Genomic DNA, 14,240 nt, shown 5'->3' with positions numbered 1-14,240 from the left:
GTTTTTCACTAATTATTTTAAAAGTGATATCATACTTGATGTAAAAAGAAAAACATTACAGAATCGCACGAAGTAAAAAGTGAAAGTTTTCCGCTCCCTATCTGCCCCACCCAGCATAGCCACTGTTAACTCTTTGGGATGTGGAAATGGTGATGTTTCAAAGAGGTTTCTACAACATGATCTCAAAAGGGAAAATCTCATTTCAGGTCCTGAGCAACATTCATACAGTCAGAGCCACATGGCAATCTAAAAAGCCCAAAACATGGACCTTTTCCCCCCAGGTAAGTAATCTGCCGAGTGACTGGAATGGGGAATGAACTTCTTTTACCTATTATGTGTTAAGCAATTAATTTCTAAGATAAGGCTGTCAAAGGGTAGCATTTATATTTAGCACAGAATAGGTGGGGCTAGATTTAAATCTTTAGATTCTTTGGTGTTCCTTGAGGACTTGGATAAAAATTACTCATGTTTCTGACCCACCAAAGTTATAATTCCTATGAGTCATCTCATTCAATGGATTTCAGGGTTCAATTTTAGAAAATGCCCATGTGGTGAAAAATGAAAACAAAATGATAAAATTTAGGAAGTGGAGTGTTTTTTAAAAATGAAATCTTCCAACTGTGCTAACAAGGGCTATGCTTTCTTCAGATAAAATCAAAGGTGACACCTAGGGGACTGGTACGTTACACCCAGATACTGTCAAGACCAGAATGAGGTTAGGTGGGTTCAAATCGTTGAGTCAGTATTACATGGATAATAGTGAAGACAGAGATACGGCTCGTCTTTTGGCACAACATCACAATTCTGCTGTTGCATCTCTGTGTATGTGAAGTGTTTAGGTAGAATTTCTAATATTTTCTCAGGATACGAAAGTGTTGGGGAGGATAAATAATAAGTATATGTTACTTTGTTGAATGACATTAAACATCTGTTATGTGCAAGGCATTCTTCCTAGGTATGTGGGAACTTACATGTTAGTAGGGAAAAATACCTATGTGAATAGTAACAATATCCTCTATTTATGGAGCTCTAGCCAGGTGCCAGGCCCTCTGCCCGGCCCTGGTGTGCATTGTCCTACACAGTCCTTAACAATAGCCATGTGGGGTGGGTACTGTTGATAAGTTTCACTCAGGCAGATTGTAATGGTTATAGGGCTCCAAGTGCTTGGAAGCACAGAGAAGGGTGATGTTGATTCTAGTCCTTTGGCTCAGGGAAGATTTTGTAGAAGAGAAACGAGACCTTGAAGGATGGATAGGATTTTATAGACAAGAAAGGGGGACACAGTTGTCTAGGGCAGTGGTCCCCAACCTTTTTGGCACCAGGGACCGGTTCCATGGAAGACACTTTTTCCACAGACCGGTGGCAGGCGGAATGGTTTCAGAATGATTTAAGCGCGTCACATTTATTGTGCAGTCAAACCTCTCTGCTTATGATAATCTGTATTTGCAGCTGCTCGCCAGTGTTAGCATCACTACCTCAGCTCCACCTCAGATCATCAGGCATTCGATTCTCATAAGGAACGCCCAACCCAGATCCCCCGAATACGCAGTTTACAGTAGGAATCGGGCTCCTATGAGAATTTAATGCCACTGCTGATCTGACAGGAGGCAGAGCTTATGTGGTGATGCGAGTCATGGGGAGCTGCTGTAAATACAGATGAAGCTCTGCTCGCTCACCTCCTGCTGTGCAGTCTGGTTCCTAAGAGGCCAGGGACCAGACTGGTATTGGTGTGGAGGTTGGGGACCACAGGTCTAGGGGGAGGAAATGGAATGAACACAAGGGAAGGGAAAGGAACATTTATAAGGCAGTCATCAGGAAAGTTGAACAACTATGTGTATTCAGTCTTGCATTTTAGCTCTGTTTATGAAGAACAATGGTTAGTATAAATGTAATGTATGCAAACTATTTTTTGTAACACCTCTGGGGACTTAGGTACAATGCTTGTTATTTTAGCCTCTATTCTAAGCACAGAGGAAGTGAAGGTAAAGGTGTTGCCCTTAAACAGACAAGTTAAATTTTTTTATTTCAAATTATTGGTATCAATGAATCTAATCCATCTGCTTTTTGTTCTCCTTAAAAGATTTTTTTATAATGCAAAGGCAAAAACCATTTATTAATGAATAGGGTTGAAACCCCTTTCCTATTTTTTAATCTTTCTTACTTTATTTTTATTTATTTATTTTTTATTTTATTTATTTTATTTTCAAAGTTACTGATAAGTAACTTTAGTTTCTTTTTCATTTCAGGTTACTGGCATCTTGCCATGCTTACTTGATGGTGATTGTTTTATCAGGTCCAATTCTTCATCTCCAGATCTTGGAATATTATTTGAACTTGGAATTTCTTATATTCGCAATGTATGTCAGTTGAAAGATAATGCTTTCTAATGTATCAGTTAAAAGGGAAAGTTTAAAAATTGTCTGTATTTATAAGTAAAATAATGGAGGTTTTTATGTGTAATAGAATTTTAATCCTTTGAGGAACTACAATGGCAGTGTTTCTAATTTTATATGTAGTTCTGCTTTTTAAATAGTATTTAAAATAAAACGTTATTGATTTATATTTACATTTATATCTTGCATGAACTCCAGTGCTTTTAAGGAAATGAAAATTCGGAAAGGGTGGGACTTTGTGGAAAGTGATAAAAGGTGCTCAGTGACATTCTGGCACTGTGGTCCACCTCTGTCCTCCAGAGGCTGAGTGCGCTTAGCCTTGTAACTGAGGGATCTGATTAAGGGACCTGGCAGAGTGGTAGTTTTTATAAAGTCTCAGGTCCTCTGTGACTCTCTACACCAGAAACTGGGGTTAACTTATGCCATATAAACTATTGAACCAGTGGGCACAGGTCTGTGCTAGTAATTAAATGTCTCCACATTCTAATAACAGCTTGAGAGGTATAGTATATATACTTGGCCTCCTGGTAACCCAGAGAGCCTGGTAACCCCAGAGAGGTTACATTAATAGTATTACACCATCCCTTCATTTCTTTAATGCAAATTCATCCATATGTATTGCAGGTGAGTAGAATAGGGAGAGGTGCACGCCCCCCCAAACTCTGGAGGCCTCTAGCAATTGACAGTGGGGAGAAAATTCCAAGCAAAACAGCCCTTGAATGAGTGACATCTGCATTCCATTCTCTCAGTGAAACAAAGCTTCATAATCCCAGATAATATTGATGTGAATTGAGATCACTCTGCGTAATGTTTATATCACTCAAGAGATAATAGCACGGTTGCCACATCATCTGGCTTAAGGAATTTTTAAGAGCAATGTTGACAAAATATGATTATTATTTGACATACTACCTTTAACATCTGACCTGCAAGTAAAATGGGACTCTACTATGTTTCATTTTATTTTCTTGTGAAGAACTTTTTAGTTCTAAAGGTGAATACTAGTTTTGTTCCTTTAAAAGGGCTTGGTGTGTGCTTATAAATTTGACTAGTGCCTACATTAAACTTCATATATTTGTTTTATTTCCTAGTCAACTGGTGAAAGAGGTGAATTAAGTTGTGGCTGGGTGTTTCTTAAACTTTTTGATGCCAGTGGAGTTCCTATTCCAACAAAGTAAGTTGGCTTTCCTTACAAATGAATAATTCTGTAGAAATTCATTTTTTTAAAGTGGATCAAGACTATTACCCAAAATTTTGTTTGTTAGTTATTGCACCTGACTTTAGGATTTCCCTCCCTTCCCTTTTTTTTTTTTTTTTTTTTTTTTTTTTTGCCAAATTCTGCCTTTCCTTCTGGAATTGTAAGTGAACACAATAATAGTAACTGTTTACGCTGTGAAGTGGATATTGTTACATGGAACACACCAGTGGCTTTCTCACTGTTGAGCTAATAGTGCCTTGTGAATGTTTGATCTAATGAGAAATCCCTGTAGCTGTTCCTGCTGATGCCTCCTGTCTGTTGGAAAATAAATCTTGAATGTTTTATTTCTCAAAAAAAAAAAGAAATTCAATTTTTAAAATCTAGATACCTCAGGTTTATCCTATTAGCATTTCAAAAACTTTGGGGGAGAGAGCTTTTAATGTTGATTTTAGTATTGTTTAAAGAAATATATGAAAACAACATGCACAGTCTCATCCTAGGGAGGAAGAAATGACACATATAGAATAGGTACTTTAAAATATGTTTGCGCTCGCTATTTGCTGAGAATATTCTTTCAATTATTTCCTATGGTGTTGTACACTTCACCGTGATAAAAACAGAGCCCAATTTTCAAAGAGTAGGAAAGCTAAATCCAGGCTCTCAGGTCCTCTGTGACTCTCTACCTTTCTTCTGTAGGTGGGACATTAAAGTTGTAGTGGCAACCACCATGAACAACTTTAAACTTTAAGATCAAAAGGCAGACTAGAAGCAAATATTTGCAATATATACAGAAGAGTGAGAAGATTATTATCCCTAATGTAAAATGGGCTCTTAAAATTAATAAGAAAAAGATAATCCAAATTTTAAAATGGGGGAAAAAAGATCTAAGTCTAGGGTATAAAAAGAAATTCACAGAAGGGACACAAATGGGCAGGCAGTAGGATTGCTGATTAAGATCCCGATATTGGAATTATAAAATTAAGCGCTCTGGTCCCAGCTCTGCCTGAGTAACTATAAGTGGGTCCCTTATGGTCTGCAAACCTGAACTTCCCCCATCTTTAATCTGGAGGATTGTCATAATTCCTACCCCAAAGGCTTGTTGCCAGGATTAATTTAGATAACACTCCTCACAAGGCCGCCTTACCTCTGGGCAGAGGTAAAAGTCCTGACTCCACCAGTCCTCTGACTTCACCCCAGTGGGAGGGGGAGTGGCACCTCATTACCATGAGCAGATAAACACAGTGAATTTCAAAAGTAACACATGTTTTTCTTTTAAAGTTACATACTAAATGTGCAAAGCAGACAGTAAAATCCCACAGGTTTTTGTGGGACAGGGTATTTGTGGGGTTTTTTTGTTTTTTAATATATTCAGGGTTTTTAGTTGTACTTAGTGGAAGAAATATGGAAAAGTACATCTACTCCATCTTTTCTGAAAATAAAGTCACAGCTACTTTTTTAAATAAGGTAGAGCTCTGTATATTAATATAGAAACATTTTCATTGTATATTATATGAAAAAAATAAGTTGCTCAATAGTGTGAATACTGTGACTCCACTTCTGTTCATTAAAAGCTATTTGTTAACCTATGTGGGTGGGTCTGGGTAAACTGTTCCCAGAGTTGCCTCTGAGGGGCAGAACTGGGGAGGTGGTGCCCTGGGGTTTTACTGTCTGCTTTGTACGCTTGGTATGTAAGTTCAAAAGAAAAGCATGCGTTACTTTTGAAATTCACTGTGTTAATCTATTTGTTTGCATTTGCATAGAAAAAGATAGGGCAGGAGACTTACTAAACTAGGGTGGAAGATATGGGGAGGGATTTTTCACTTTTTTACTTATCATTTCTATGCCAAACTTTTTACAGCAATCTACATGTTACTTTCATATTTTAAAAATAATATAAATTCATGATGGCTTTATTTCAAATAATGGCTCAACATATTTGAAAACTACCTCAAAAAACAGTCATTACTTGTCATTAACACAAATCATTAAAGTCAAAGCACTTTAATGACTTCCATTAACCTTTCTCATTTTGATGTGGAAAAATGTATTTTCTACATTTGATAGGGAAGGGAGAGACTGAGATGGTACCTTACAGAAGGAACAATAACTATCATTGTCATTTACAACGAGACATAAATGTCTGTGAATATATTTGTGCTAAAAAATATTTCGCTACTGACTTCAGTGTTTACAAAATGCCCATAACATGTATCCGTCATCATATATTATTCTCTGATAGGACTTACGAACTCTTCTTGAATGGTGGTACTCCTTATGAAAAAGGTGTTGAAGTGGACCCTTCGGTATCCAGAAGAGGTACAGTTCTTATATGTTGCCTTCCTTTCCTATTAAACCAATAGAAGATACATCAAAGAAGGTAGGTATGTTCTAATAAACAACATTTTTCACTTGGATTCACATTTTTAAAATGCCATTTGAAGTTAAAATCTTAATCATTTTTATCTAAGTGCTTACTTACTTGGCAGCACATGTGAGACTCTAATGTAAGAAATCACGAAGAATGAGGACCCTGCATTAGTTCCATTTCATTGAATGCTGGACTAACGCTTGTGCTGATACAGAATTCATAGAAGAGGGTAATTCAGAGATTTCCTATAGCTAGGTCAAAGGGTACAGACATTTGAAATGGTGATATACATGCCATGTTGCCCTCCAAAAATATTGAGTATCTTTTAATATGTTCACTGACCAGACATTGTGCTAGATAATGGAAAAATGGAGAGCAAGACCGATGCGGTCGTTGCCTCGTGGAGCTCAGAGCCTGACAGATTTGACATTTTCACCCCTCAGCCATCCCTCTCCTTGTTTGGTGATTCAGGACACGCGCCACTGCTGCTGTCCCCACGATACCAGTCCTGGCATCTTGGAACAGGAAGGACTTTGGTATCTGGATTGCAGTTTGTTCTACCTTGAATCAAACATGCTGTTAAAGCTCCCTTTCTTTCCTTTGTAATATGGCAGCAATAATGCTGTAAAACATCTGATGTAGTGGCCAATCAGGTACCCTTAGGGAGGTCCATCAGCACTAACATCACACTTTATCTTTCTATCAGCTCATTGAAGGTATGGGTGACTCCTGTCTTTCATTCAATTCAGCACCACTGGTTGGTATATTTTCATAAAACATTTGTTTTATTATGTTCACTATCCTAAGCACTTAAAGTTTTGAGATTTATTTTCAATTTTTTTAAAGCACATGCCAGTGTTTTCCATCAGATCATGACAATGAGAAAGCAACCTCAACTTCTAGTAAAGCTGAGATCCTTGAATAGAAGTTCAAGAAACTTACTAAGGTTGGTACCTGCTTCTACCTATCCAGTGAACTTGGAATCATTCAGCATTTGTAGACCATCTCTGCTTTTGGCTTCTCCTCTTGTTTTGTCATCTTTTGTTGGTTATTGTTTTCCCCACTAATTCTTCTACCAAAGATCAATAGGGAAATGAAACCATAATAAAGCTTAGATTAGCTTACTCGTCTATTTACTGGTTAGCTCAAATGGTAGATTTGGTCGGAAATAATTTAGACACTTTTGACTAAATGGGGCTTACACATGTATAGTGTATGATCCTACCTTTAGGGAACTATTTAATACTTTTTAATATCAAGTTTATTGAGGTATAATTTACATGCAGTAGAATATACCCTTTTTAGTTTACAGTTCTTTTGAATTTTTACAAATGTATACAGTTGTGGAACTACCACCACCATCAAGATAGGGAATATTTCCCTCCCTCTAATTTGCCCCTTTGTAATCAACTCCCCACCCCCAGGCTCAGGCAGCTCATCTGTTTTGTTTCCCAACAGTTTGGCCTTTTCCAGAATGTCATATAAATGGAATTATTAATACATACTATGTAGCCTTTTGAGTCTGGCTTCTTTCAATTAGCATAACACATTTGAGGTTCACCCATGCCATTGCATGTGTTACTAGTATGTTTGTTTTTGTTCTAATAGCACAGATGGTCCCTGACTTATCATGGTTTGATTTAAGATTTTTCAACCTTACCATGATGCAGAAGCAATACATGTTCAGTGGAAACCATATTTCAGTACAGTATTCAATAAATTACATGAGATGATCAATACTTTATTATAAAATAGGCTTTATGTTATGATTTTGCCCAGTTGTAGGCTAATGTAAGTGTTCTGAGCATGTTTCAGGTAGGGTAGGCTAAGCTGTGATGTTTGGTAGGTTAGGTGTGTTAAATGCATCTTCAACTTACAATATTTTCAACTTATGATGGGTTTATCAGGATGTAACTCCACCATAAGTCAAGGTGCATCTGTATTCCATTTGATGGATATAACACAATTTATTTATCCATTCACCAGTTCATGGACATTTGGGGTCTTTGTAGGTTTGGATAGTTATGAATAAAGCTGCTTTAAGTATTTACATGCAGGTTTTCTGTGTGTGGATATATGTCTTCATTTCTCATGGGCATAAATAACTAGGAGTGGGCTTGCTGGGTCATCTGGTATTTGTTTAACTTTATAAGAAACTGCCAAACTGTTTTCCAAAATGATTATCCCATTTTATACTCTCACTAGCAATGTATGAATGTTCCAATTATTCCATATTCTTGACAGACTTCATATTATCAGTTTTTTCTGTTTGGTCATTCTAATAAGTGAGAGTGGTTTCTTATGGTGGTTTTAATTTGCGTTTTCCTAAAGGAGTTTTTACACCAGTAGAATCTCAATCTATCAGTTTCTCACTCAGTGATCTCTTAGACAAGTAATTTAACCATCTCTCTCAGGGTCTCAGTGTCTACATCTTTAAGATGGGCATCATGATAATAATATCAACCCCATAAAGCTGTAATGAGGTTTAATGGAAAGAAAGCATATGGAGCACTTAGCCAGTATTTGTAGTGTGTGGCACACAATAACATGATAGTGTTAGTTATAATTATTACCTATTATAATTATTTTATATGTAGATAAATATAAATGTAATGCCAGGTAAATGGTACTGTGTCATCAAATTTGTTCAAATGATAATCTGCTGTGTAGCTGGTAAGATGGGGGAGGGATTTGAAATAGGCTTTGAAGGACTGGAGGGGTGTGGCCATGGGAAGATGGGAAGGAAAGGAACTCCACAGAAGACACACGGGGACAAGACAGGGGTGGGAAGAGCACTGCTTGGACAGAGACTGGTGGGGTTGAACTGTCCCACCATGGCCTGCACGTTGCTCACGGATTACCAGGAAGTAGGGAAATAAATGAAGACTCGGCACACCCATCTGAATGGTTGCTTTTCTCATTCCAGATCATAATCTTAGTTTCAATATCCCTTGTTCTCATCTCTAGTACTGAAATGTATTTTATAATTATATTATTAACAGTTAAATCTCTCAATAGCCATTAATAATGTGTTCATAGGTATTATTTACTCTCTCAGCTTTTTTTTTCCTGGATGTCATAGACCCTGTAAATTCCCCTTTTTGGCCAATCTTTCTTTGGAAAATTGTTATTTTTCAAGATTAGAAAGAAAGCAGCACAGTAGCTGTCTTTGTCAAAGAAAAGCCAAATCCTGTTTGGCTTCATTCTTCCTACTTTTTTGGCCTCCCCATTACTCATCTCGTTGATAAGCCTCCAAGAATCCTAAGCGCTCCCAAGTGTGTCTTTCAAGTACAGCCTCTAATGGTGTTTCTTTGGCCCCAAATACTGATTCTCAAATACTTTTTACCTCAAGGTCAAATTTGACTATGTGGTGCAGAGGTCAGCAAGGCAGCCCATCCTTCTTAAGCACTGAATGTTCTTCTGTGCACTGGGTTTTTAAAGGTCCTCTAGACCTCGGGAACTGAGGCACTCGTGTGAGTGTAGCACACATTAGGCACCACAAAAACATTTGTGAAATAATTTCAAAGTAAAGATCTCCCTGCTAGTGTAAAAGTGTACTTCTCAGGAGGTCTGCTTGGCCTCTGGCTGTCCCTGGCACCCCTGCCTTGTCGTGGTGTGTGCTCTTCTGTCTTCCCAGAGTGCACAGAGAGACTCACTGTCTTGATATTGCCGCTCCACTTTGCGTGATCCTCAAATGTACACTCCTGGGAATGTCAAGTGTGAGTTGGGGCATGCTGCTGGTGCAACCCCAGATGTAGGCTGGCTCTCACAGAAACCAAGCTATGGACACAGTGAAGCCAGAGGCCCTGGGCCTTGCAGCAGGGATGTGGGCTGTGGTGCAAGGGTTGTGCTGAGGGTTCAAGGTGAGAGGCTGGGCACCAGCATGGGCCCTTTTGGACATCACTGCTCTGAGCCTGTGCAGCCTGGAGGTGGAGACTGAGGCAAGACTGATCCATTTCAGCAAGCACTCCTGTCCTGACCTGCCACCTTCAGTGGATGGGAGAAGGCAGCAGATGATGACACCACAGTCGTCCTCTTCTTCAAAGCCACATGCCGCCTCTATCCTCACCCTCCTTGCTTACAAACTTCACCTTTGCTTATTCAAACTTCTCTGCCCAAAGGAGAAAGGACAGGGGTTCTCTCCTTTATGCCAAGTGACATAACAAGGGAGACAGGGCCAAGGGTGGGAAGCCCAGTTAGAATTTTCATTAGTGCCCATTTTTACCCAGTACTCTTGCTGGTTGGCTTTATACTGCCCTCTTACCCAGCCATTAGTCCGACACGTGTGTGTCCTTTGGGTGTCAGAAGACCTGTGAAAATGTGAATGAACCAGTGCAGACCCCTCTCTTCTACCAAAAAACAGCACCAGAGACCTGCCCATGGGTCTCAGCAATCTCATTTGGTGCAATTGGTTGTAGTTATGGCAACCCTGTCAGCATGAGAAGAAAGAGGGAGCAAATAGATGCTTCGGTCTCACCAAGATTTGCCTTTCTAATTTTGGAGCTGTTTTCCAAAGGGGTTTAACTTGATGTGATTTGACCAAAGGCATGTGCATAAGCCCTTGAGGAGAGAAAGCCCTGAATTTAGATTCCCACACTCCCAATGCATGAGTTCTCAATACTAAGAAACCCTGGTCTGTAGAAGTAGACTGTGTGTATAAATTGGCTATAGATATATTATCATTTGCCTTTTTGATGCATTCCATTTTTTTGTCTTTATTTTCATTATATTGTTGCTAAAAATAAATAATAATGTTACTTTCCTGAAGCTCTTTCATTACATGCATTGCACTTCTGCCACCAGAGTTTACTAGTCTATATATGAGGTCAGGACAAAGTATATTTTTACTTATTCAGCTCAGCTAACCTTCAGCAGCCCAGAACTTTTTAGTCATCTTGGGTTTGGGAAAATCAAAGGATTTCCCTAAAGAAAATCTAATAAAGCACAAACGGCATTGCTTCATGTTGTGGGAAGGTGCCAGAAGGGAAGGAGTGCCTGCGCTATGGGAGGACCAATGCCTGTTAGACAGATAGAGTGGGCAGGTTCAAAGAAAAGGAGAAGGACAAATGGAAGGAAGGAAGGTTCCACCCCTTCCCCTGGCAAAATCAATGACTCTTGATCAGTGTGAGCCCTGAGTTTGGGCATGCAGCTGAAACACTGCCCACAGGGGCCATGGTCCATAGGGCAGGATGTAGGACGGCCCTTGGGAATCACAGCACGAACCCTGAGAAAGCATGTGGTGGCACTGAGAAAACTAAATAGCTCCCTGCATCTAGTCTTTGGGAAATCTAGATCAGATAGATACAAGATCAGAATTTTAGCAGGATTGCTGTATATGAATATAAATATAGTAAGAGAACTTGTCTTGCATTTTTGGATGTTTCTAGAAATACACGGTTTAGGGAGTGATCAAGGATACTTATCTAAATTCTATGAAACTAATTACCCCTGGAATCCATTGCTCTTATACCATCATAGGGTCATATTCATTCTGTTCTTTTCCAACAGGCTCTTTTTTAACTTTGGTGGTTTTTCTTAGCCCAAGGGCATCTTCCTCTTTGATAGAGGACATCATATCATTTGCAAGGTTTTCAAGATTTTCAGTATGGTCGTTCTTCATGCTTAGTGACAGAGTTCATGTATTTCTAAAAATAGCATCTGGGCCTCTTGTTAGGATAGGGGGCCCATTCATTGTCTATGGTGAATGTATCTTGCTCTTGCTCTTTAAACCTATCTTGCTCTTCCTCAATAAACCTCATTTTCGTGCTTAAAAATTTTTTTTTAAATAAAATAAAAATAGCATTTGGAAAATATGTATTTAGTGACAACCAGAAGAGACCATAGGAAAAAAGAAAAAATAGAAAATATATATAGAGAATGATCCAAGACATTTTCTTGAGTATTTTCTAAGGTTAACTCTTGTTCTCAATATATTCCCAGTAAATTTAGTGTCATTTGTGACACTCACTTTTCATGTTTCCAGATTGTTATTTTGAAATCTAAACATTGAAAATTAAAAAAAAAATTTCTAAGTATTTTATTCTTTTTGATGCTGTTATAAATGGACTTGTTTTCTTAATTTCCTTTTCAAGTTATTCATTGTTAGTGTATAAAAATGCAACTGATTTTTCATGTTAATTTTGTATCCTGCAAATTTGCTAAAGTTGGTTATTAGTTTTAACAAGGTTTTTGAGGAATTGTTAGGGCTTTCTACATATATTCTATATATTTCTACATCATGTTGTCTGCAAACAGAAATGATTTTACTTCTTTTATTCTCCCAATAGTTCCATTACTATGTTGAATAAAAGTGGTGAGAGTGGGATCCTTGTCTTGTTCCTTATCTTAGAGGAAAAGCTTTCAGTGTTTCACTGTTGAGTATGATGTTGGCTGTGGGCTTTTCATATATGGCCTTCATTATGTTGCAATAGTGTCTTTCTATTCCTAGTTGGTTGAATGTTTTTATCATGAAAGGGTGTTGAATTTTGTAGTTGTATAGCATCAGTTGAGAAAATTATTTGGGATTTTCCCCTTAATTCTGCTAATACAGTGTATCACATTGATTGATGTTGAACCATCCTTGTATTCCATAAATAAGTCCCCCTTGGTCATGGTGTATATAAGCTTTTTAATGTGCTGTTTTTTTTTTTTTTTTTTTTTTTTTTTTTTTTTTTTTTGAGACAGAGTCTCACCCTGTTGCCCAGGCTAGAGTGAGTGCCGTGGCGTCAGCCTAGCTCACAGCAACCTCAAACTCCTGAGCTCAAGCGATCCTCCTGTCTCAGCCTCCCGAGTAGCTGGGACTACAGGCATGCGCCACCATGCCCGGCTAATTTTTTCTATATATATTTTTAGCTGTCCATATAATTTCTTTCTATTTTTAGTAGAGGTGGGGTCTCGCTCTTGCTCAGGCTGGTCTCGAACTCCTGAGCTCAAACGATCCGCCCACCTCGGCCTCCCAGAGTGCTAGGATTACAGGCGTGAGCCACCGCGCCCGGCCTTTAATGTGCTGTTGAATTAGGTTTGCTAGTGTTTTGTTGAGGATTTTTGCATCAATATTCATCAGGGATATTGGCCTGTAGTTTTGTGAGGTTTTATTCTTGTAGCGCCTTTGGCTTTGATATTAGGGTAATGCTGACCTCATGAAATGAGTTTGGTAGTATTCCCTCCTTTTCAATTTTTTGGAACAGTTTGAGGAAGATTAGCGTTAGTTCTTTTTTAAATGTTTGATAGAATTCTCCAGTGAAGCCATCTTGTTCTGGGCTTTTCTTTATTGGGAGATTTTTGATTACTGATTCAATCTCCTTCCTTGTTATTGCTCTGTTCAGATCTTCTGTTTCTTTATGATTTAGTCTTGATAGGTTCTGTATTTCTAGAAATTTGTCCATTTCATCTAGGTTATACAATTTGTTGGCATACAATAATTTATAGTACTCTCTTATAAACCTTTTTATTTCTATAAAATCGGTAGTAATGTTTCATTTTTCATTTCTGATTTTAGTTGAATCTTCTGTCTTTTTTTCCTTAGTCATTCTCACTAAAGGTTTGTCAGTTTTGTTCATCTTTTCAAAGAACCAGCTCTTGCTTTCATTGATTTTTCTCTAGTTCTTCTGTTCTTTATTTTGTCAGTCTCTGTTCTAATCTTTATTTTTTCCTTCCTTCTGCTAGATTTGGGTTTGTTTGTTCTTTTCTAGTTTTTTAAAATGTAGAGTTAGGTTGTTGATTTGAGCTCTTCTTTTTTAATGTAAGCATTTATAGCTATAAATTTCCCTCTTAGCACTGTTTTCACTGTATCTTATAAGTTTTGGTATATTGTGTTTTCATTTTCACTTGGCTCAAAATATTTTCTAATTGCCCTTGAGATTTCTTATTTGAGTCATTGATTGTTTAAATATGTGGTTTAATTTCCACATATTTGGATGTTTTCCAGTTTTCCTTCTGTTTTTAATATCTAGTTTCATTCCATTCTGATTGAAAAAGATAACTTTGTATGATTTCAGTCTTTTTAAATTTATTAAGACTTGTTTTGTGGCCTAACATATGGTCTGTCCTAAGAAATGTTCTGTGTACACTTGAGGAAAATTTGTATTCTGGTTTTGTTGGGTGGAGTGTCCTGTATATGTCTATTAGGTCCAATTGGTCTATGGTGTTTTGATCATCTGTTCAGTTCAGTTCTATACCTCATTGAAAGTGGAGTATCAAAGTAAATCTGTGTATTTCTCCCTTCAATTCTGTCAATATTTGCCTCACATATTTAGGATCTCTGATGTTTGATGCATATATG

The 14,240-nt window shown here is 37.9% G+C and overlaps 1 protein-coding gene across 1 annotated transcript in view; it reads left to right on the top strand.

Moving 5' to 3' along the window:
* NPHP1 (nephrocystin 1) overlaps nucleotides 1-14,240 on the top strand; it is a 56,027-nt gene that overhangs the window by 32,409 nt on the left and 9,378 nt on the right. Inside the window, exons 12-16 of the mRNA XM_069494599.1 lie at nucleotides 207-281; nucleotides 2,247-2,357; nucleotides 3,485-3,567; nucleotides 5,831-5,907; nucleotides 6,806-6,905. Of these exons, the coding sequence (XP_069350700.1) occupies nucleotides 207-281; nucleotides 2,247-2,357; nucleotides 3,485-3,567; nucleotides 5,831-5,907; nucleotides 6,806-6,905 (446 nt within the window). The remainder of the gene's footprint in view (nucleotides 1-206; nucleotides 282-2,246; nucleotides 2,358-3,484; nucleotides 3,568-5,830; nucleotides 5,908-6,805; nucleotides 6,906-14,240) is intronic.

Source organism: Eulemur rufifrons, chromosome 19 (assembly GCF_041146395.1).
Source record: "Eulemur rufifrons isolate Redbay chromosome 19, OSU_ERuf_1, whole genome shotgun sequence".
NCBI classification, from domain to species: Eukaryota; Metazoa; Chordata; class Mammalia; order Primates; family Lemuridae; genus Eulemur; species Eulemur rufifrons.
The sequence above is the reverse complement of the archived record's forward strand: the minus strand, read 5'-3'. Positions and strand labels throughout refer to the sequence as shown.